The sequence below is a fragment of the Chaetomium globosum genome, genomic scaffold (genome assembly GCF_000143365.1).
Source record: "Chaetomium globosum CBS 148.51 scaffold_3 genomic scaffold, whole genome shotgun sequence".
Classification (NCBI taxonomy): Eukaryota; Fungi; Ascomycota; class Sordariomycetes; order Sordariales; family Chaetomiaceae; genus Chaetomium; species Chaetomium globosum.
In genome coordinates, this window is record NT_165978.1 from 1,521,914 (window position 1) to 1,545,051 (window position 23,138).

At 56.2% G+C, this 23,138-nt stretch overlaps 8 protein-coding genes across 8 annotated transcripts; 2 read left to right on the forward strand and 6 right to left on the reverse strand.

Moving 5' to 3' along the window:
* Positions 1 to 1,060: 1,060 nt before the first annotated feature.
* Positions 1,061 to 1,726, reverse strand: CHGG_05782 (uncharacterized protein; the record flags this gene model as incomplete). Its single annotated transcript, XM_001221876.1, has 2 exons — positions 1,061 to 1,335; positions 1,438 to 1,726. 2 exons carry the CDS (start codon positions 1,724 to 1,726, stop codon positions 1,061 to 1,063), a joined length of 564 nt encoding a protein of 187 aa, XP_001221877.1.
* A 1,491-nt stretch (positions 1,727 to 3,217) lies between these two features.
* CHGG_05783 (uncharacterized protein) lies at positions 3,218 to 5,602 on the reverse strand (the record flags this gene model as incomplete). The annotated part of the gene is made up of 1 exon (XM_001221877.1): positions 3,218 to 5,602. One exon carries the CDS (start codon positions 5,600 to 5,602, stop codon positions 3,218 to 3,220), a length of 2,385 nt encoding a protein of 794 aa, XP_001221878.1.
* A 1,366-nt stretch (positions 5,603 to 6,968) lies between these two features.
* On the reverse strand, positions 6,969 to 7,717 carry CHGG_05784 (uncharacterized protein; the record flags this gene model as incomplete). Its single annotated transcript, XM_001221878.1, has 3 exons — positions 6,969 to 7,083; positions 7,147 to 7,245; positions 7,326 to 7,717. 3 exons carry the CDS (start codon positions 7,715 to 7,717, stop codon positions 6,969 to 6,971), a joined length of 606 nt encoding a protein of 201 aa, XP_001221879.1.
* A 2,532-nt stretch (positions 7,718 to 10,249) lies between these two features.
* Positions 10,250 to 11,680, reverse strand: CHGG_05785 (uncharacterized protein; the record flags this gene model as incomplete). Its single annotated transcript, XM_001221879.1, has 3 exons — positions 10,250 to 10,945; positions 11,090 to 11,171; positions 11,352 to 11,680. The coding sequence occupies 3 exons, from the start codon at positions 11,678 to 11,680 to the stop codon at positions 10,250 to 10,252; spliced, it is 1,107 nt and encodes a 368-aa protein (XP_001221880.1).
* Positions 11,681 to 12,954: 1,274 nt separating this feature from the next.
* Positions 12,955 to 15,505, reverse strand: CHGG_05786 (uncharacterized protein; the record flags this gene model as incomplete). The annotated part of the gene is made up of 4 exons (XM_001221880.1): positions 12,955 to 13,762; positions 13,903 to 14,480; positions 14,587 to 14,667; positions 15,380 to 15,505. The coding sequence occupies 4 exons, from the start codon at positions 15,503 to 15,505 to the stop codon at positions 12,955 to 12,957; spliced, it is 1,593 nt and encodes a 530-aa protein (XP_001221881.1).
* A 2,844-nt stretch (positions 15,506 to 18,349) lies between these two features.
* Positions 18,350 to 18,959, forward strand: CHGG_05787 (uncharacterized protein; the record flags this gene model as incomplete). Its single annotated transcript, XM_001221881.1, has 2 exons — positions 18,350 to 18,451; positions 18,510 to 18,959. The coding sequence occupies 2 exons, from the start codon at positions 18,350 to 18,352 to the stop codon at positions 18,957 to 18,959; spliced, it is 552 nt and encodes a 183-aa protein (XP_001221882.1).
* A 388-nt stretch (positions 18,960 to 19,347) lies between these two features.
* Positions 19,348 to 19,895, forward strand: CHGG_05788 (uncharacterized protein; the record flags this gene model as incomplete). The annotated part of the gene is made up of 3 exons (XM_001221882.1): positions 19,348 to 19,398; positions 19,521 to 19,648; positions 19,757 to 19,895. The coding sequence occupies 3 exons, from the start codon at positions 19,348 to 19,350 to the stop codon at positions 19,893 to 19,895; spliced, it is 318 nt and encodes a 105-aa protein (XP_001221883.1).
* A 698-nt stretch (positions 19,896 to 20,593) lies between these two features.
* On the reverse strand, positions 20,594 to 22,622 carry CHGG_05789 (uncharacterized protein; the record flags this gene model as incomplete). The annotated part of the gene is made up of 5 exons (XM_001221883.1): positions 20,594 to 20,762; positions 20,827 to 21,216; positions 21,273 to 22,013; positions 22,068 to 22,120; positions 22,185 to 22,622. 5 exons carry the CDS (start codon positions 22,620 to 22,622, stop codon positions 20,594 to 20,596), a joined length of 1,791 nt encoding a protein of 596 aa, XP_001221884.1.
* Between the last annotated feature and the right edge of the window lie 516 nt (positions 22,623 to 23,138).

Here is a 23,138-nt window from a genome sequence, read left to right on the forward strand (position 1 = left end):
GCCTAGGGTGTCGCGTTGAGGCGGGGCTGGCTGCAGGACGCGGGCCCAAGAAGGCAAGACCGGGAGGGGTTCGTTCCTGGGCAAGCTGGGGTCACAGGGCTAGTGGGGCCTTTCTGCACCGGCAGCCCGCTCTCTGTTGGGGGTCTTTCAGCTGTGAACGGAATAGCGCGGGTGCATGATCTCCAGACAAGCATCAGTTATCAGGGTCTAGCGGGGCTGATTGTCGCTGTTTTCGTCGAGCGGTGATGGATTCCCAAGAACGTTGGAGGTAAGTTATCGTTTCGTTGAGAACACTTCTCGCAATAAACAGTTGGCTCGCGCAAGGTGTATACCCAGAAGCAACACGTGTCGGCTAGGGAGTCATGGGAAGCCATCGGACTATTCTCGTCGCAGGACAGCGCCGTCTCGGCTCTGGGGCCGTTGATTTCCAGGCCTCATTTCCACGGCAACTTACGTCATTCCTGTCGCAAAGCCATCCATCAAGGTTTCGTGGCGCGGTAAGGGGCCTGACCTTCCCGCATTGCTGCTGACCCTCACCAATGACCTCGGTCAGTGTGAGCTGTACCCTACCACTCTACGTAGAAACACCGTTAATTGTCGACACTGGACGTCTATCTCCCGGAGATTCGGTTCCGGAAAGATGATCCTTTGGAGATAGGCATGATCTCGCCGGATGAGTCGGTGGAGTTGCATCAGGGTCACTCCCCGTCACCCCGCGCCCCCCCCAGAGCCAACACGTCATTCCCCGCCAGGTCAGAATGGATAGAACAAACCAAAGGTCACATGAAGGCCACCTGACTACATGACAGACCACACCCTCTGGCCAAAAAAGGCGAGCTCGAGAAGGCAGCAAGGGGAAGCAAGAAAAGAGAAAGGAAATCGAGCAAAAGAAATCAAATAAAAGAAACCTAGTAAAACATGAAGTTGGCTTCCGGTTTCTTTTCGTTCTTCCAGTCGGAAATTTCGTTCGGCATCTTTCTGCACTTGGGGTACGGCTTGGATGATGGCTAAACGGGCTCCCAGATCAGCAACCGTTTGCCGCCCAACTCTGTTTTATCCCTCACCTCTGGATATATACACGATAAAACCCCAATCGCCACGGCGCAGCTACTCCATCCCTCAGCAGTTGCGCATGCCCAGCCCACCCAGCCACTGCATCCTCCTTTGCATCATCTCTCATCCTGTACGCCACCGCCCCAAATAACATATACTCGGCCTGGTTCATCAACACAATAGCTGACCGGTCGTTTGAGAAACTGGCCGGGAACACTTTCACCAACCGGTGCTTGCGTGCCTTGACCTCTTTCCACATGCGCTCTCTGAGTTTACGAATCTCTGACAAGAATATCGGATTAAATTAGCCAACCATGTCAAGACCAGGTACCAATGTAGTAACCATCTTAGAGGGGAGACCTAGTTAGAAAATAAAATACTTACCTTCTTTCCCCTTGGCCACATCATTTCCAATAATAACCGTCGCGTTCTCGTCGAAGAACCCGACCCACTCGTCATTCCGACCCGGATCATCCGAGACCTCGAAGAAGTGGGTGATGAAGCTCTTGACGGCCGAGTCTGTGGGTATGTTGTTGGGGTACAACGGTTCATAACCGGATTCGCCGCCGGGTATAGCTTGCGAACCCGAAGCAAGGTTCGAATTCGAACTCATGTCTCGTTTCGTGAGGGCGTCGAGTGCCTGTTGGGTGGTGTCGTTGGCCGCCATGGCCATGGACAGCAGATGTGGAAAACTGAGTTGAGACAAGCCGGGATGGTTGGAGATCGGGGTTCTTCACACCTTCGATTCTGAGAAGACCCTAGAACGCTTCGTGCGTGCGTGCCCGCTTCTTGCACGGCTCCTGCCGAGCGAACACACATGCAACAACCTAGTTGTACCATGCAATCTTATCATACTATTGGTTCGGTGTGATGTGCCATCCTAGATCGTACGCAATCATTGCGTTGTCTAACCCAGCTCCCCGACCTGCCCGCTGCTTGAGCTTGACCTCCGCACCTAGCCGTCCATGAGCGAGTGCCGGACAAGAAACTGCCACTTATGTCAATAGAGAACACAGCGGAAGACAACTAAGTAGAATTTGCATCACGTTTGGTAACTTGGGGTGGCCAGGTAAGTAGCCTTACAACCTTCTCTGTAGGAGAGAACAAGCAATGGAAACGACGCCTGTATCACCCACTTCCCATGGTCATCCACCAGAACTCCATACAAAATACCACATACAACATTCAACGCCAACAAAATACACCACAACCCTGAATGCCCTCTTTAGGCTCAAGCAATAAGGTAGCGCCTGCATAACGCGTATGCGCAACGTGTCGCGCCCAATGCCGGGGCGCAGACCCTATCTAAACCACGTTTCAACACCTCAACTATAACCGTCCCCAAATCCCCCCCTAGATCCCCAGAGGGCCGTATAAGCCCAGAGAAACGAACAAAGACGGGTAACGCGAGTAAAACAAGACAAGAAGAAGAAGAAGAAGAAGAAGAAGAAGAAAGTAAAAGTATCAAGAAGCGAAAGCAAAACGGGCCCCAAACTCACTCACTCCAAGCCCATCCCCCCACTACCTATGTAAGTAGGTGTCAGAGTGCGATTCCAACTCCGGTTCCGACTCCAACCCGGACGCCGAAGCAAGTCAGGCCCTCACCCCGCGGGCACTGACCTCGCCCTTCTCACCGATGTTGAGCAGCTTCCTGCAGTCCGGGCAATACCATTTCGTGGTGCGCGCGGGGATGTCCGCCTAAGTCCGACACATTCGAGATGGAACCACTCGAGTTTGCAGTTCTGTCGTTTTCACGTCCAGTCAGCAACCAGAACCATCAATCATCACAACAGCGATTCAAAGGGAAACCCCTAATCTCCAGAAACCCAGAAGAAGGAAGAAGAACGGGGGGGGACGGGGGGGGGGGGGGGGGGGGGGGAAACAAAAAGGAGGAGAAGCCCTCCCTCTCCGCGTTTCCACCTGGATATAAGTCCCAAACATAACCCGGTTACACAGGCAAAACCTTTCCCCTGGCGAATCATGAAATTTGCCCTCTTATTAAACTCTACCTTCTGGAACCCCTTCCCGGGCGGGCAACATTACCTAAACCCCCCACAGCCACACCGGGACTCCCTCACACAGAAATTGCCGCGCCTCCCAACGCCCTTTAGGACGAAGCCGAAGGCAAAACGCAAGCGGACTCTTTCGCGCGGGGCCAAACGCCTCATCTTGCGGGCGCCCCCCTTGCCATTGCCCACGCGCTCTTAACCCCCCTTATTTGCCCGCTGAATATGACTCGGGGGCGCCCCTTTGTGCGCTTGTTTGCCGCGGGGCGGGCGCCCCCGGCCGCTAATGTGGCGGCGGTCGCCGCCGATGTGCCTGTGAATGAACCCGGGCCTGGGAATGTGCCTGTGCCTGTGCCTGTGCCTGTGCTTGGGGCGGGGGTTGGGGTTGTTCGTTGCGGGTGCTGCTGTGGTTGTGGTTGCTGCTGTTGCTGCTGCTGTTGTGGGTCGGTCCGGTCGGGGGCAGGCGTGTTCCGGGCGGTACTGGCGCGACGGGGGCGGTCTGCAGCGAGGGACGACTGTGGTTCCTGACTGGCGGCCTTACCGCGGGACACAGGCCGGCGCGGGACTGTGCTATTGGTGGCTGGGGTGGGCGTGACGGCCGAGGCAGCGTCAGGGTCGGGTTTGGGGGTGGCTGCTGGGCTTGTGGAGCGGGAAATGTCGCCTATGACTTGGGCTACGCGAGCATCGAGCTGCTGCTGCTGCTCCTGCGCACGCGCTGCCTGAGTCTTGCGGGTTTCCCTGGTTGGGGGGAGGATGGGTGTCATGGACTTTTTAGGCGAGATCACCGGAGGAGGGATCGGGGTTTCGGCAGCTGGAAGTTTGACGGGCGCCAGGGTGGGTACGCTGGTCGGGCCGGCGTAGCTGCTGGCTGGAGACGTTGCTGAGACCGCTGGCGTCGCCGACTTCGCTGTGATGGACTGCTCCTGGCTGTGGATTGGCAGGGGAATCGGCGTGGTGGAATGGAGCATGCCCGCATTCGAGGTTCGTTGGGGGGGTTGTGTCGGGGTCTCATGGGGCAGCTGTGAGCCGCCTGGCGTCAGGAGTGGAGGGGGGACCGGAGTCTCTGTCTTTGTCCGCTTTAGTTGAGGCCGCTGGGGCTGCTGCGGTTGTCCCTCAACCGTCTCCGGCTTCTCTATCTCGGCCTCGGGGGCCGAATCGCGCTTGCGCTTTCTCTGGCCCTTTGCTTTGGTGGCTGCCTTGGATTGATCCTGAGCGTTGGCTTGGTTAGGATCGGACATTAAGGTCCTAGCAATGGCGTCGAACCTCCTAGCGGACTCTTCGGCTTCCTCGGCAGCCATTTTGGCCAGCATTTCTCTCTTAAGTTTCTTAGCCTCGTTGAGCTTCATCCCACGATTGCTCAAGTTCTTTTCATCCGACGCCAGGGCTTCCAGCGTCAGTGCTCCGGCTGGCATCCGCGTCTGGCCCGTGTCGGGGTCGACATCAGGGGTGGGCATCTTGCCTTCGAAAACCTCCCCTTCCTCCTCGGCTTTCTGCTTCGCGGCTCGGAACGCATCCATACCTCGTCCCAGCCCGTTGAGCTCGCGTGCCACCATGGTATCACTAGGTGTCCACGCGGCATTCTTTTTCATGCGTTTCCTAAGTCTGGCTAGCTCATAAGGTGTGAGTTGGCCCCAAGGCGCGTCCGGCCCGCCGACGACAGCGTTGACGGGGGGAGGCGCCAGCTGCGCCATCGCGGCGCTTGTAGATAGCAAGACAGCGCCTGGCGTGCCGGGTGTTGCGACAGAGCCCGCAGGCCGAGGTGGTCTGCCGGGCTTCGGCGTTTTTGACGCGCCCTTGGCCAACTTGATGCGCGCATGCGGAGCAGGGGTCACACTTTCGGTCTCTTCCTCCTCTTCCCCTGAGCTGCTATCCGACCCCGTAGTATATACGTCATAGTTCAAGTCGTAAGGGGCAAGCACCTCTCCCGGAACAGTAATTCGCGGGACCCGAGGTCTGCGCACCTTCTGCCCGTCGTTCTGTGTCGTTATTTTGGAGGCCCGCGACATCTGGGGCGACTTGGTCATGACGGGGCTCTTCTGCTCTTCGGCAGCGGAGTAGTTCTCCCGCATCGTCGACAGTTTCCCGAGTATAGTTTTGGCGCGGGCATAGTGACGGAGGACATTCTCGGTCATGCGCTGAGCCTCGGCGAGCGAATAAACACGAGAGTTTAAAGCGTGTTGGAGGTCATCGGCGATCTCTTCGCGCAGACGAACGGCCCCGGTCTTGTCGCCGGACGGGATGCTTGGCAGGTTTCCCCAGGTGGTGCTAAGGTCGTTCAGCTTAGACGAGCTGTTGACGTAGGTTTCGCTGAGGTTGCCGATCAAAGTTAGGGAACGGGTGATATCAGCAGGAAGGTATTCGGTAAAGTCGAGGAAGTCAGAAACGGTGGCTTGCGCATCGGGGTCGGCGCGCATATCGAGATGGTTGAGGGGGTTACTGAGACGGCTCCCCGGCTGCATGGTCCGTTCGATGGAGGGCGCCGGCTGCCGGGGGGAGATGGCCTCATCCATCAGGTCGCGACGGACAACGTCTTCCGTGGCCATGCTAATTCTTTGTGACGAATTATCCCGCTGTGTCTCGTGGGATAATGTCGCTATTACCGCCCTTCAATCAATATCGCATTGTTCTCTGTTTTCAGATTATTTCCATGAATGCGACTCGGTTAGAAGGTGTGATTTCCACGTCGCTTTGCTGGCGCTCACAAGAGGGTTTCTCGCGATGGACAGCCTGGTGGTGAATGTGGAACGCGGTTGCGAAGCTGCAGGTCGCGCCAAGCAATTGGCACTGGCAGGCAGGTGGGGCTACAAGCCCCCACGTTTTAACAAGGGGGGGCGGGGCGGAGCTGCATTGCATTCGGCAGACCAGTCTCGAGCCAAGTCTGGATCCATTGCTGCATTTCGCTGCTGCATGGCCCCCGTTCAAGGGTTTCCAGCGATCTTGCTGCAATTCAACTGGGCGGAGTGTTTGGCCTCAACGGGGCTCAAGCAGGGCCGGTCTCAGCCTTCTCGAACCCCACCGTTTAAGCTCTCCCTCCCCAAACAGGCCCCTCTTTCGATGTTTGCTCGAAAGATGGGACCCGTTTTATTTAGGCTGTCAGCGCCGATCTTCGGGTCATCAAGGAGCGAGCATTGACTTGTTGACCTCAAAGTTCATCCGACTGCGAGACTCTGACAATATCAACGACACACCGGTCTGAATCACAGCGGGGCTTCGTGAATAGGCAAAAAACCCGTATAGTTTTAGGCTTTCCAAGGCAGATTACTGATGGAGACAAACTGTGGGTAAAATGTTGATTCAAAAAGTTGGGTAACTGTAGCGGGTTTGGTCATGGGTATGATGGCATCGTGCTGAATGGTGGATATTTATCCGATCCAAATCTAAATGTCTAATGAACCAAAAGAAGGAAGCCTGTATGTGTATCCAAACTGGTCTCGCCCAACCCGATTCCATACCATGAAGAAAAAGACGGCTGTGAGCCTATCCTGTAGTCATGTCCCACCAAGCCGTAAAACCCCATGCCAAGTGTGTAAATGCAAAGTCTAGAGTCCCAGTCTGACCCAGAAAGAGAGAGAAGAACAGAAAGCAAAAAAGACGAAGAAAAGAGAAAGAAACCCAAAGCAAAAAAAAAGACGAAGAGAAAAGAGAGAAACCCAAAGACCCAAAGGCCAGCCCAAACCCAAAACCAAACCCAAACCCAAACCACACCAAACCTAAACCCACACCCAAATCAGAACCGAACCCTGACCCTAAACCAAACAGGAACCCCTAAACAAAAATCATTCATCCCAGTGGAACCCAGTGATGTCCAACGCCAACCTAGCAGACCCGTGTATCATCACCAGAACAAAAGAGAGACATAACCAAAGAGAAAACCAGAATCCCAAAAGAAACACCATGGTTAGCCCTCGCTCAGTATCGTTGTACCAGCTTGGCGCCATGAACCTTCTCGCCCTCTTCCACCTCGTACCACGATTGGTCGCCGACGGTGGTGAGCGAGGCATATGCCGTCAGAGTCCTGCATTTCCTGTTGTTACCAGTTAGTTGTCTGTTATTCTTATGGAGGCTAAGAAGGGTGTGGTGAACTTACAGATATCCATCGATCGTCAGCTTGCCCCAAACTTCCAGGTCTCCATGCACTTCGAGTGTCCCCTTGATCTTGAGTTTGCCGAAGATTTTGACTTTGTCCCTGTATTTAAAGCTTGGTTAGTTGTTGATCCGAAATAACGTCACGTAAATAGGATAGAAAGGAAGAAAAAAACAACTCACATGCAAACAACAGCCCCCCTAATCTTCACATTCCCCATACTCTTCACTTTCCCTCCACAGCTCAGATTCCCATCCACCTCGAGATTCTCGTACGCCTCGATGCGGTCACGCACGGAGAAATCCCCCGAAAAGGACACGGACGCCATCGACTTGACGGACCCGTCGACCTCCATGGGCCCGCGCAGCGACAGCGAGTCGTCCGACTTGATCGACTTCTTCTTCTTGACGGATCCCGAGCCCGAGCTGCTGCCGCCGCCGGTGGTGGCGACGGCGGTGGAGGACGAGCCCATCATCATGGGCTCGTCGAAGGTCATGATGTGTTCGTACTCGTACATGGTGGTGGCGGTGGCGGTGATGGCGTCTTCTTCGGCTCCCGTTGTAGTTGTGGTCATGGAGGGGGAGGGCGAGGGGGCCGCGGTTGATATAGTTGTTGGCGTGGGGGGTGCGGGTGAGGGCGAAGAGGCAACCGTCCAGGTGGTGGTTGTTGTGGTGGGGGGTGGATGTGGTTGCCGGTGAGGTGGATGTTGAAGCGGATGCCTCTTCTGTGGTCTCAACCCGAGGAGAAGGAGGTTGGGTTCTGCCCCTTTTCATGTTCTTCGTCAAGGGTAAGAAAGTGGCAGCAACGGCTTTGGGTGACTGCTTGATCCGAGTGCGAAGGTCCCGCGCGGCGTGGCAGTCATGCTTCGTGCAACAGCCACTGACTGATGTCGAGTCAGAGGAGAGGAGCAGGGCTTAGGAGATGTTGGAATATTGGATGTAGGACTGAACATGACCAGCTGGTGAGGCCATTGTTCGGGAAGCTATATAGAAAGCGGTAATATTTCGTTACGCCGAGCCAGCCCTGGTATCAGGCAAGGTGTAAGTAAGGTAAAGGTAACGCAGACAAGGACAAGGTGTAAGCCCTGACCCTCTCAACGGTCTTGCAGACCGCAACCTAGATTAGCCAGCCAGCAAGAGCAGCCGAACCTCCACCTGAACCGGGCCGGCCCCGGTTTCTGCCTGCGAGCACTGACCGAGGTGTTCCATGAGAGCGTCCATCCCGAGAAAGTATGAGTCTTCCTCTCGCTTCACTCCACTTCCCCCCCCCTCTTTACGCCCCTCCCGTGCCCTGGCTCCATGAGCAACACCATGTTGAGCAACGGTCGGGCGCCGTCACGCGCCCCACAGCCTTCCCCCGGGAGTGATAGGTAACATCCGACTAGTTACCCCCCGGGCTCCCCCATACTAATCCATACCGAGAAAGGGAGGGAGACAGGAAGAAGGGTGATCCCGGCTCCGATTCAAGCAGTAACCCGACTTAGACGCGGGCTGTCAGGGCAGAATTATGGAGACCGGGAAGCGGCTCTTTGGACAGGGAGTCTAGATTTGGGATATGATTGGGCGGTCTGGACGAGCAAGGGAATGTGGCGCAGCGATGGTTCTATCAAAAAAAGTTAAATGGGTCTTGAGTTATTACCAACGCCGCAACTAAAACAGATCTTCGGTAGCCGCAGCCGCCGATAGCTTATTTCCAAGCCGCTTTTCTTTTTCAGCCCATTTTCGGATTAAGACCATAAACCCACAAACCTCAATTCCTCATGAGGCCGCCAGGCACACAAACCCGGACGGGGTTCTTGTTCGTGAGTTGAAGTCTGTGTTGACGGCGGCAGCCGGTCTCGGGTACGAAATGAAGTGCCCCAGCCCTCGCCAGTTCCAGCCCTGCCATTCGCCAGCCACAGGAGAGCTCGCCCACTTAAGCTTCAGGTAAGGCGCAGTCGAGCGATACAGCTGAGCAAAAGAAACGACAGTGACACCCCCAGCGCACGTGGTATCCGTTTTTGTCAGACCACCTGTCACACAACAATCACATCACACAGAATACATCATACCAAGCATCCGGGTTGAGTGAAGTTCGCGACGGTTGCTTCATCGGAAACCATGCCCAGCTCCCCCCCTCACCCCTGTCCGTTCTGTGCCCTTTGGGCGTGCCGACGCCGGAAAGCCTTACCTTACCCTCCACAAGGCGAATCCGTCCTCAGCTGGGCCTTGGCACGGGCACGCTTTCAGTCAGGTTCCCCACTGAGCTCTTCTGTTTTTGTCTGTTTCTGTAACACAGTAACACACCGTACCTGTCATCGTTGCCGCAAACGCGCGCCAATGCAAATCCTCCATGACTGCCCGGGGTACGGAAGTGCAGTTTTATCCAATGCACGTCGACACCGGGCGCCCGATGCGGCAACCGATGCATGCAACTCACACGACAACCGCTGCTGGGGTTAGGTGGTTCCACAAGTGACAAGACGAACCTCTTCCCCCCCCCCCACCCCCCTTCTCCCCTCCCCCGGGCCCGGGATACACAGCAAACATATGCCATGTCACCCCATAAATGCACCCCCGTTTGAAACACACCCAGCCACCTGTCTTCGGGGGAAGAGAGAGAGAGAGAGAGATAGAGAGAGACAGACAAAGAAAGCGATCGAAGGGTCCGGGGGTGGACGAATGAATGGATGGATGCCTGTTCATTTGGAAGGCCGGAACCCCAAGCCGGATACCGGATACCGGAGACCAAAACCGTATAACGTCCCCTCTTGAGAGTCCTATATCCCGCAATCCCACACCTCTCTGCAGCCTAACACGCGCACGTCACCAAAAAGACCTATTAACCCCTGCTGCCTTCCCCAGGTTCCAATGCTTCCGGTTTCCAAGGCAAGGCAGTGTACGTAAACAAACCCGCCCCGGGCGAGCAAGTTAGGACAGGTCAGGCAGGACATGCAGGGCAGGCAGCGCCATGAGGGGCAGTCACCTGCCCGCCCACCTACCCGTCTGCTCGCCTGCCTACTTGCCCGCTCGCCCGGACGCGCAAACAAAACAAACCCGGCTAGACCCAAGCCAAATCAGGCCAGGCCAGGCCAGGCAAGAAACACACACACATAACGGTCAAAGACTCATATGCTCCCAACATAGCGCAGCGAGAGCCCCGTCACGAGGGCCGCGGCGACCCACACGCCCGCGTAGACAACCGCGCCATAGGGCTCGACGCCGGCGATGCCCAGCGCAGTGCCCAGGTAGGTGCCAACGGCGGTGAACAGCATGGCGACACCCGTGCGGGCGAGCGAGACCTTGGTGCGCGAGGTGTAGCCCCACAGGTTCCACGCCAGGGTCTGCGCGAGCGTGGCGTGCACGGGGTCGAACGCCGCGTTCTTCTGGTCCTCGGCCGTCCCCTGCGGTGTCGTGACGAGGGCGGTGAAGATGAAGCTTCGTGCGGCTAGTCCGCAGACGAGACTGAGAAGCGGGCTGGTCGGGTTGCCGCCGCCGCCGCCGCCGAGTCCGAGGAAGGTGGCCTCTGCCGCGGGCTGGACAGTGGGGATGCCCTGGAAGTAGAGGACTAGGTTGGTGGGGAGGAGGTAGCGGCCGGCGAGGAACAGCACCACGCTGTAGGCGAATGCGGACTGAAGCGAGGTGAGCACCTGGATGCTTCGGTCGGCAACGATGTCCCGGTTGGGGGTGCCGCGCGCGGCTGAGTGGGCGCCGGACACCCCACGCAGGAGGAGAAAGGGCAAGGACGCTGAGGCCACTTCCACAGCGAGGTAAGCGCCGGCGGTCGGGGCGCGGATCCCGTAGAAGACGGAGGTGAGGAAGGTCTGGTGGTAAGTCATGCACGTCAGTGGACTGCGCCCTGCGCCGCGCCGTGCCATGTGGGAGTGGGAGGTGCGGAAGAACTTCCGGGCTCGCCTGAATGCTTACAGCCCTACGGGGCGGGATGTTGTTGGAGTGGGGAAGCTTACCGTCGGGCCATGCGAGAGTAAGGCGAGAGCTGCAAGGTCGAAGCCATCGTAGCCTCCGAACCAGCCCAATGCGAGTCCGAACCTGTCGTACAGAAACCAAGATTAGTTGGGTCCGGCAGTAGAGGGTGGGGGTCATCCTCTTCAGCCCTCAGCTGAGGTGGAGAGTAGGGCGGGAAAAAAACATGACATCAGAAGGCACCATCACTCAAAAAACAACTGGAGTGGGCGAGCGTGTGGGCGGGAAAAGGGGGGAGATACGTACAGTTTCCACCCAGCCAAAACAGCCAGCTCCTTCTGGGAGGTGATCTCCCTCGCAATGCTGCCCACCTCGTTGTTGCTCCAGTGGTTGACGAACGAGCGGCCCAGCTCCGACAGCGCAAAGCTCAGCACGACGGCCAGGACGAACCGGGCGGGACCGGGCAGTCGGGCGGCGCGTCTCGGTGATAACGCCCCAGATTCGTCTTTGCCAGCGCTAAGGGACTCGGCGCGCGTTGATGGGGTTGTTGCGGCGTCTGCAGCTGCTGCGCCAGCTGCTACCCCCTCGGCAGCGGCGTGGGCAGCCTCAGCTGCCGCCTCTTTTACTCGGGCCATCGGCGATGATGGATGTGTGGGGTTATGGTTTCGGGGTGCGGAATTAATCGATGGATTCGAGGTTGGCAAAGCCGATGGAAAACCAATGCTGGTGCGACGCTGGTAATCGTAAGATTCAGGCTCGCCAGGATATTCTGAAGCTAATAATAGGTAGGTATTATAGGTATTTTGGATGTGGATTGCAAGAAAATCCCAAGATTAGGATAAGGATCTGACTTCCATGTGTTGCGTGCGACCTGGGCCGTTCGTTGGTTTGTTTGTTTGCCGCGAGTGGGCGAAGGAATGGCGGCTGACGGGGATGCAAACGCGCCCGAAAGAGAGCTTGGCCCGTGGGGATGCATTATGCCGGGGCCGTGTGGAGCCTGTGACGTCTTGGACAACCAACCCACCGGGGCCCTTCTCTCTCCCGCTCCAATGTCGAACTCCGCCGCCGCCGACGCCGCCCACCTTTGACCCGCCCTGAGAAATCTGGTGCCTTACCTGATTCCAAGAGCAGAGAGCTCAGAACCACGAGCCGTTTGCCCAACCAACAACTTTTTCCAACTAAACAAGCCAACACTGCCCATTTCCGGTCAGCAGCAACTCCACGAGACGAGATTCCCTTTTTTGCCATCTCATTTACACCCTAGCTCAGCTTCAAAATTACGATTCCCACATCAGATAGTTTTGTCAGTCAGTCTCCACCACAAGGCACGGTTCCTGGCTGAGACTTCAGACGCACTGTTTGCTCATGGACCTCTTCTTTTGCACAACCCCGGGGCAACATCTATTTCGGTTCACCAACAACTTATACGTGAGACACACCCATAACCAAACACTTGTTGGTAATAACTATGTGTGTCTATGGGTCTTTTTTATTTATTATTTCGATTTCTTGTTCGTTGGCCCCGGCTCCGGCGAGAAAAATAGTAAAAAATATTGGACAAGACCCCATGTCCATGTGTTCCATGAGAATCCCGTCACTACACACCAAAAACAGTAACTAACCAGGCGCCCGCTCAACCCTCGCACACGGCCCTCGCTTTAACCTCGTGGCGCCGACGCTCTCCCGACATCAAACTCTGCAAGGAGCCCGCGCGTTCCACTCTTCGGTGCCAAGGGCCGTCGGCGGAGCGACATCATTTACACGCTTTACAATATAGGTATACAAAAGAGACCCGAAATCCGTCGTATCCGTATAACCTGATTGATCCATTTCATAAAAAAATTCCTTCGCGTCCAATAACTCATGCATAGCTTTCCCAAAAAAGAACAAAGCTCGCCGCATCGGGAGCTCATTCCTCCATCCTTCCGAACACTCCGTCGTCGTCCTCGTCGCTCCGAGCTCGAGACCGCAGGTCCTCGTCGTCATCGTCCATGATACTCTCGCCGCTCTCCTCCACCTCCATCTTTGCGTCGACCCTCCGCATCTCGCCGCGCGTGAAGCTCTCCGGCGCCCTGCTAGGGTAGCTGTTGATGAAGCTCGTGCCCGACAACATCCCCTGGTCGAGGTACTGGGCTGGAAGCGGCGGCACCGGCGGCGCGTCGGCGGGGAGGTGGACTGTCCGCGAGCCACCGCCGTTGCTGTTGAAGCTGCAACTAAGCAGTTCCACGGCGGCGGCAAGCTCGCGGTCGTCCTGGCCCGTGGCGTTCCTCCCCGACGATGTGGGCCTCTGGTCCTGGCTAAGCTGCCGGAAATGCCCAAAACCAGACACGCTCGGGACGCTGTCGGCCATCGAGCTGCCATACGGTGCGGTCTGGTAAGACCGGGACAGGCCGTTCCCGCTACTATACCTCTTGCCGAAACTCCTGTAGGACGCGTTCGCTGCCTGGAAGGGGTCCAGCTGCGGCGGCGGCGTAGTGTCGGCGGATCCGCGATCTGGCTGTTCCGAGTATCCGCTCGCAGCAGGGGACGCAGAGTCTCGATCGCTGATAAAGTCCCGCGCAGAGTCTGGGGGTGTGGTGGTGGAGGCGGGCGCGGCGGTAGCCGTCGGTGTGTTGTTCATGGCCACCAGGACTGAGGCGGCCTCCAAAAGCTGGACTTGCTGATGCTTGGAAATCAAGAGCTTGGAAGTGTAGGACCATTCGGGAGTGTGCTCCCACCTGAACGGGCAAACAAGTCAACACAATTGCTTCAAACCGCACAGCTTGTGATCCATGATCGGCCAGGGATGGGGATTGTCGGTTCCACGCTCGGGTACCATGTGGTGGGAGAGGGTAAGGAAAGGAAAGTGTGCACAAACAAATGCTTGTTCAAGCAGCTGCTATGCTTGTATCCCTTTCCGCACTTCTCGCAGCGGAGATCTGGCCGGTTGATCTTCCGGCCACCTTCCTTCGCTAGGGGCTGGCCGTCACTCGCCCTCCTTGTGCGAGCCTTCTGAAAGGCCGATTCAGCCTCGTCCCCAGATATTTCGTTCATATCGTCGTCGATTGCACTCTCCTGCGCGTTGGCTAATCCATGTCCCGTCGCAAATCTATGGGTCGGGAGACTCGCCGGCGGTGACGGGAGGCTTCCCACCACGGCTGACCGCGAGACACCACTCTTGGACATGGTGTTTCGGCGGGAGCCGACTGCGATTGGGAGTGGCATTGCCATGTCTCCAGATTCCTGAAGAGCCGCGGCCACCGCTGCTACGTTGGCGCCCGTGTTTGTCATGCTCTTGCGGCGTGTGATGCGGTGGGAGCCATTGAGGGCGCTTCCGAGGAGCGAATGCGAGTTATTCCGGGAGTGTGATTGTCGGCTAAGCGTGAGTCCACCCGGCACGGAGGTCGACGAGATCGACGGGCGGTGCGAGAGCGGCCGCGTGGTTTGTTGTATTTCCTAGAAGGATTTAAGACGCCATCAGTATTGTTTTTTCGTCTGCGGAGGCGGGAAGCCGAACTCGCAGCTCGTCAGTGCGTCACAGATGGGACCGGGACCTCCATACCTTGGAAGACGCCATTGCTAAACCACTCCCGCTGTTACCAAGTAGAGATCCAACGTGGGGATGGATCTCGTAATCCGTTGTCTATCCAAATTCAAGGTGCGAGGTTTCCCAAAAATCAATTCAAAAGCGGCAAAAAGAAGGCGTGTTGCGGTGGGCTGGAGTGTGTGCGAGGTTCTTGGTGGGCCACGATTGTTAGAGGTGTGTTGCGGTTGGGAACAGCTGGTAAGGTAGCTGCAAGTCGAAGCGCGGGGAGGAACAATAATAATTTCGGGCCCGGCTAGGGTATGGGTCCCTGGTGACTCTGCCAACCACTTGAACCCGGGACACCAAGATTCAAAAAATTGGCCAGCAATTGGGATGCGGCAGTGGCACGGGAAAGATCCAGCGCGAAAGACGAGTGGCTGTGCCTCTCGTTTGGGAAGATGTGTAAAAGAAAGAAAGGCCCAACAAGAGGAATGAATTGCGGGTCAAGATGGATGGGTTGCCTGTCAGCGGGAGGCGCGTGGCAGGGGAGATCGGGTCAGCTAAAAAAAAAAAAAAGTTCAGAGGGATTGAACAGGTGAGGGTCACTGGGTTACTCAAACTTCACTCGTTGGACTCGTTGGCAATAATGGCATCAGTTAAGGAGGGAGACAAAACAGGAGAGATGGGAGCATCTGTGATGGATGTCCCTCAATCCTGGGCGATTCCCAGCTTTGGTGGTGGAATGCTGGCGCTACAAGGGGGTACGTATTCGGCGAAGCGCATTTGCCCCTGGCAAGTACCCTTGCTGCCCCTCCCTTGGATGCGGTACCTGCCTTGCCCGGCGTTCAACCTGCGCCGGATTGTTCAGATGTACATCGTGTGTCTGGGATGGCGTCTGACTGGACAACTTGCCCGAAAGCTGCGTGGCGTCTACCACCCTCGTACTCTCCAGCATAGAGGACTCGACGAAGCTCCAGGCTTGCCAGGCAAGCGTAAGGAAGCGACGCGCAAGATTGGAAGTCAAGCCAAGGTGATGTCTTTCTCAATGCAGGCGAGGCTGGTGGTCATTTTCCTATCAAGGGGTAGCCTTCTCACACCTTTCGCTCGGTGAAGCGACCCGCTTAGCGCTTCTGTAGGCTCGTTTACTTGACAGTGTTACGTCTTATACAAACCATGCTGTTTCCAGAGTTAGAAGCAACGGCAACGAGTCGAGCCACGGCTTGACGAAAGGAGAAAGAAACTGAAGGCAGTGTAAATGTGTGTACGGAAAAGGACCAAAAATCAATCGGTTGCGGAAAATGAAGAAAATGTTCTTACACAGCACAAAACCAAACAACACCGAATCGTTCAACCTACACAGTCCGTTTAGACCCGTCGCTCTCAACTGCCTTTGTTGGAATTGCAGCATGGAGGCGCCGGGTCACGAGCGTTGGTCACCAAGGCGAAGCACCTGGTCTCCACAAGTGACTCAATGGTCGCTGCCATTCCCCATCAAATGACAAAAAAAGGGTTGGGAACCCGGAATGGCCAATCTGGCCTCGATTTGAAGCCGCGGGAGAAAGGAGGGCCCATCAATACAGTTCAATACAGTGCGTACGTCAAACAAGGTCGATTTTCAATTGATTCAAGAACCTCTGGTGATGCCTCAGTGTGTCGCTCAAGGTGCTTTTTAGCGAGGCGGCATTATACCACGGCTTAGAGCTACATGTCATTACCCCGCCTGTTGTGTTTCCCCATTTAGATCTCCATTTCTAGCCCGTGACCGGGGTTGTTGAACGAGAAGAGAGGTTGGAGACGTCGTTCGATGGAGTTGCTCGATAGAGAACAAGCTTAAAGCCATGTTAAACCGATCTTCGGAAATTCTCTCGGGGCCGAATATTGAGTTCAAACCCAAGAGTTAACGGTCAGCGAACGGTCATGGATTTCGTGCGATGCGTTTTACAAATGCTCCCGAACGCATTACAAACTCGGTCTTCCAGTTGTTTTGTTCAACATCGAAGCGCAGTTCGCTGACACTCCGCCAAGTGATCCGACAGCAGTATCACCTGTTCACAACTTGCGCGCGCCCATCCACACTGTGCCCAAAGCTTCCTGCTCGACAGGATCTAGCACTCAGGCGCTCTAAAACGGCCACTCTAGACGAAGTGGTAATTGCTCTTTTCGCCGTCTAGACTGCTTAAACAGTGGCCATTCTATGAAAGACTGTCCTTCATGTTCAAGAACCCAAAAGTCGAAGTTGACTTGAGTTACATTTCAGTGCAGATGGGAGACACCAATCATTTTGAGGCATGCGCCCCCATCACCCGATCGCTGGCCTTTTGACAGGCTGGACTTGTTGAAGGACCCCGCCTTGAATCCACCCGAGCAGCTCCCGTCCCGCGGAACCCACGAGGACCAATCGTCGAGATCACCGGATCGCTGGAGGGGGAAGGACACTTCTGCATGCTTAACTCATCGGGCCCGGGCTTCGATCGAACTGTCCCGGCTCCTATTGCCGTCCCGCCTCGATCAGGTTGTCGGGTTTTGAGGAGGTGCTGAGGAAGCCAATGAGCGATCAACCAGCAATCAACCGCAGGGAACAATGAACCCCAAGGCTAACCGCCTCGCGAATTGATAACGCCTACTTGCGCCATTTGACGTGGCCGGCCTTGAGACGAACCCGAAGATGTATTGACAAGTAATCGTACCACACGAGCTCGAGACCACCAAGCCTTTCTTGCTTCAACAAAGCAAGACTGAACAGGACTCCAGGACTCAATCCAGAGTGAGCTTGGCTGTCCACGAAGCCGCTGCATAAACGCTCGGGGAGCACCGCAGCCGTTCAGCGGGACCCTGTGAGACATGTAACACTCCCAAACCTCCCGGGAACAGGAACTGTGAGGTGTCCCATACACCACCCCTGGCCATTTCTACTGTGTTAGTTACACACCGAGCCACTCTTTCGTGCAAACCCCGTCCATGGACCCTACGCAGTGAGCGAATATACCAGAAATCTCATGACAGCTCCCATGGCTTGCTGACACAGCCCGTCGAGCAGGCAGGTGGAAAGCTCGGAAGCAAATGACGTTGCCGGGTTGTCCACCTGACTGGGGCAAATCAATGGCGTCGCAGACTCGCAATGCGCCAGGCCTGAAAAGAGAGACAAAAAAGACGAATTTCCAAGGCAGGGACAATATTCACAACCAAGCGAGGATGCGCGTCACGCCCCGGCTGACGATCAGGCACGCCCGGAGGGTTCAAGCCGCGCCATCAAGTGCCGTCTCCGAGACTGCCGGATTTGCGCTCCAACAAGCTCGCCAGGTCCCCAGAGTCGCCCTTGCTCATCGGCAGGGGCCACCTTTGCGTTTTTCTGCCTGCCAGATGGCGGGATCGACGGCCTACCCGCAAGGCACGGGTGGGCGCATGCTGCCACGTGCGTTTGGCCCCAGGGATCTCGCTGCAACCCTTGGGGGAAGAGTGCCATTGAACATATCGATGATCAACTGACTCTGAAGTTTTGAGAGAAAAATAAAAGATTCGACGAACCGCGCCCGTACCAATCTTTGGATATACTGATAATAAAATAGACACAACAGACTGTCATACATTCTATCTTTTCTGGATCCGTTAAAAATGGAGCATACATTACCAGGTGCACCCTCGCTGATCAGCATAAGGTCTCGCGCGATAAGGGTGTGAGACGGCATCAAGACCATTGAATCAATGTCTACTTGAATTGAACGACGATCTATCTCTAGATCCATTCCTTTACTGTAAAAACCAAAAGATAAACAAACCTCCCCACCAACAACCACCCAACATGTCCTCCGACGTCTTCCGCCGTGTCGGCCGCGGCGGAGCCGGCAACTTCTACAGCCAGCAGGACGTCCAAGACGCCGAAAAGAAAGCGGCCACAACAACTGTCCGTCCACCCCTTCCTCCCTCCCCTCTCCCATTTTAACCCCCTCCACCCTACGTAGGACCTCGAAGCCCAAGACCAACCCGCCAACGCTCTCACCCTCACCCCAACCCACGCCACCGGCAGCTCCAGCCTAGGCCCCGGCACGAACTACACACGCGCCGGGCGCGGCGGCGCAGGGAACTTCACCTTCTCCCCCTCCGCCGCCACCAACGAGGTCACCGGCGCGCCGACCTCTTCCGCGGACGCGGCGGCGCAGAAGCAGCAGGAGAAGGAGGAGGCTGACCGCGCCAAGGCAAACGCGGCGGTCGTGGCTAGTTTGGCGGCCAAGTCTAGGGCTGGTGGGTTGAGTGGGAGGGGTGGGGCGGGGAATTGGAGTTTTGGTGGTGGTGGGAGGGAAGAGGAAGAGGCAGAGGTGCGACGGAGGGAGGAGGAATTGGAGAGGAAGATTCTGAGGGATGTTGAGGTTGGGTTGGCGCCCCCCGCAAAGGCATATGTGCCGCTGCGGTAGGGGGTATGGGGGTTGTGAGTTGTAATGGGGAAATAAATCCTGTTGCGAAAACTAGATCAAGTTCGTTACCTGTTTGATGTCGAGATCTTCCAACCCGAGCGAGCGGTGGTGATGAGTTGAAAACATGAGCCAAGACCGTAACCAAGTAAGGTACAGATACAGTATTCCGTACGGTAACATTACACCCGGTCCCGGCCCCGGTAAACGGCGGCGGCAAATCCCGCCATCGAACCCGGCAGAAAAAGTTCCCTCGCAATCCACCCTCTGCAACAGCGAAGCACATCGCCGACACCAGCCACGACCACCACGAAGCCCGCTCACACAGCGCATCACGCCAACCGGCCTCACAATCACTACAAACTCAACCACAACGTCGCAAACAACAGAAATGGCTTCCGCAGTAGCCATCGGCGCAGGCGTCGCAGTCGCCGCCTTTCTCGTACGACCTTTCCCCCCCCCCCCTCCCTTAAACCCAACCGCAAACCCAGGCCCAGGACCAACCCAGCATAGCACACACACTAAAACAAAGAAGCACGGAGCTAACTGATCTCTCCGCGACAGGGCAGAGCCGGCCTGGTAGCGTGGCGGCGGTCGCGCGGCGGCGTGGGCGCGCTGGGCAAGGCATTTTACAAGGGCGGGTTCGAGCCGCGCATGAACAAGCGCGAGGCGGCGCTGATTCTGTCGCTGAAGTACGTTTCTTTGCTTTCTGTTCTCTCTTTTCTTTTTCTTGGAAGGGGGGGGGGGGGGGATTGTATGTGGTTTACGCACGCATACTGACACACAAGTCCCAATAATAGTGAGAGCGGCATCTCCAAGGACAAGGTGCGCAAGGCGCACCGCACGCTGATGCTCCTCAACCATCCCGACCGTGGCGGCAGCCCGTACCTGGCGACTAAGGTGAATGAGGCGAAGGAGTTTTTGGAAAAGAATTCATGATGGGATTACTTTTGGGCTCCTCCTGGTCTATCCTCTGTGAGGGTAGGCTTTTGGGGATGGTAGATAGGAAGTGGGTGCTGGTTGATGGAGGGCTAATCTCGTCAACTTGAGTCGAGGAGGAAGACGGCCGGGCTAGGGGAAGGAAGTCAGGGAGCCAGCGGCGTGGCGAACCCGCCTCCGCCCGCCGTGCGAAAAACAACCCGCCGAGCCGGATATCGAATCTCACGCCATAAAACACACACACCACGACATACAACATGTACAACACACAACCATAGCACTGGCGTTCAAGGGGAAGGGAGAGGGTTTGGCTTTAGGATGGGTTGGCTTTGGTCGTGTCATGACAGGCCTCAGCAGAACGAGGGCGGATGTATTATCACGAGCTATTTGCGCCTGGGTTTGGGGCTGCATGAAGAAGGAAGGCTAGGTCTACGGACCGCTACCACATTCGGTGTGGGCTGAATGACTCTCCTCTAATCTAACTATATGCACACACAATCATGGTCACATGCTACTTATTGAAGACAATCCGGTAACCCGTTGGGCATGCGTAAGGAGAGATTCTATACGCCCTTGTGCTATAAGTAAGCCACATATCTAATCTAGACGGTTCGCCATAAAATCCGGAGGTATCTCCTAGGTGAACTAATCAACAGTTCCAAGCTCAGCCTTCGCTAAGCCAGTCCTAGGTAGTTTCCTCACCAGGCCTGGCCACCGGTTTCCTCGCTGCCCCAGTCCTGGTTGCTGGTGTCCTCACTGCTACCCCAGCCAACCGGGAGGGGGGGCAGGCCGGCCGGCTCGCCGCCGTCAGTGTCCTCGCCACTAGTCCAGCCGTCCTTCTCGGCGAAGTCGGCGTAGGGGATATGACTGCAAAAAGCGTAAGTTAGCAACGGCACCCAAAAGCAAACACCCGGAATAAGTCATCACTCACCCGTCGATCTTCTCCTTCCGCGCCTCGATGCTCATACCCATCTTCTTGACCGCCAGACCGACCATAGCCTGCAGGGTGTACACCGCATCGTTGCCCGCGTTGTGCAGGAAGCGCGGCGAGATGTCCAGATAGCTGAGCACGCTAGCCAGGCTGGCCGAGTCATTGCTTCGGACCAGGAACTGGTGCATCTCACGGGTATCGGCGACGTCAATGACGTTGCGGGCGCCTTCGACGTAGTAGGACAAATACCGGAGGTACTTGATGTCGGACGACGACTCGTGGAAGACGAGCACCACGGACCGGGGGCCGCCGCCGTTAACAAAGGTCGCCCGGTCGATGACGTCCTTGATGAGCTCGGGGATGAGAGATTCCTCGACAAACTCAGTTGTGCTGCGCGGGGTTAGCTATGTAATTCTTGGGAGGTTGTGTAGGAAGAGGGGGCGTACCCAAAGTCGAAACAGTCGGCGCACCCATGAACGTAGCGTGAGTTTGTGGCCCACATGTTTTCCTTGACGCGAATGTGGCGAGCTTCAATGAGCTGCAGCCAGTTCTGGCCGTTCTCACCGGGTGCAATGCCCGTGAGATGGGCCGTGTCTAGCATGGCGATGCCGACTTCGGTGATGAGGCCGTGATCCTGCTCCCAGGCCTCGAGGTCGATGGCGACAAAGAGGACCGAGTTCTCGGGCTTCCGGACCATGGGCTGAGCGAAGTCGAGGTTATCGAGTTTAACAGCTGCCTCGTCAGCTGCTCTACCGCGGAGACCAAGGTAGCGCTGAACTCGCTTGACAGATCGACCCCATTCCTGATGCATCTTAACACGCTTCGGGCGATTCTTATCCGACTTCTTGCCCTTCTTCCGATCGGCACGAGTTCGCTTCAGGAGGCCCCTAAACTCCTCGATGCCGAGCTGGGTTACCTTGGAGAGGTCGTCATCGGGATGAGGCGCAGGAATCGCCTCGCTGAGGGTCTTGAACGACTCGGCGCTGTGCGAGCGACCCAAAAAGCGCGGCAGAGGGCTGTTACCGACGCCAAAAGACATGGTGAACCTCTCTTCGTTTCTGCCGCGAGGGATAGTGAACTGAGTCTCTAGCTTGGCGTTGACCAAGTCCAGGAGATGCTGGAACTGGTAGGTGGGTACAAAAATAACAGGCTTCATCTTCATGTCCGCAGGGCAGTGAAGATAGTACCTGCTTCGCCGTCAGATCGGAACCTCAACCAAAGATTTTAGGATGTCGACTTACAGATCCCAGACAAGCTTGTCGTGAAGAGCTTCGGGGGTAAAGAGAGGCTCGGCCTTGAGATGGTCAGCACATGAATCCCCAAGCTCCGTTAGCTGTAAGCCAAAATGAAACACTTACACGAGCGCCGTTGGCCTTGCCGACGAACATGACCGGGTAGTGATCAATAAGCCTCCACGGCACGAAAGTCAGACCCTTTTCCGAGAGGTCGCCGATGGAAAGACCCGTCTCTTCCCACTTGACCTTCTCCAACTCGGCAAGCTCGTGCGGAAACGACACTTCCTCAGACGCATACTGGCGCGCCTTGCTCAGCTTGACGGTGCCACGTGCCCGCTCGGCCTTGCTGAGCTTGTGGAAGTTGAAGATCATCTGGGCCGAATCGTCCGTATCGTATTCATTCTCCTGGGGAGTAGAAGCGTCTTGCTCCAACTCAAGCTCTTCAGAGTCATTGCCCTCGGACAGGTGAGAGCGCCACGCGGAGGGGTCGAAACCCTCCCACATGTCGGAATCATCACCAGAGATGTCCTGCAGGCGGCGCATGAATTGTTCGTCTGCCATTTTCGTCGGAAAACGAAGTGCTGGTGAACGTCTCGTCTAGTCAATGCGAGTGGAGCGGACGGAACGATAAAAATCGTTCGGCCTTTGTTGTTGACAGGTTGAGTACCACCAACTGGTGAGAGAAGTAGGTAGAGGGGAGGAGGAGAACAAGGAAATGAACGTGGGTTGAAGAAAAGCAGTGTGAAAACTCCGCCCTAGTCAAGGACCCGCCACAACCTTGGACCAAAGCCTGAGAGCCTAGTCACAGATCAAGGAACAGGTTTTTGGTTAAAGGCAGTCAAGGCCAGAGGTGGCTGGGGGGTGTGAAGGGCGTTTATAATCGATACTGTGTACATGGTTAACACCACTGCAACAACAAGGTGAAGAAGATTTGCACTAACTGAAATCCTTCTCAGCCTCGTGGCTGATACAGGTTTGGCTGGAGGATGCTCTCGAAGTAGTTCAAAAATGTGAGTCGAGGTTGCGTTGTGATTGTAAGCTGCACCTGCAGTGTCGAAACAAACAAGAGTGCAAACG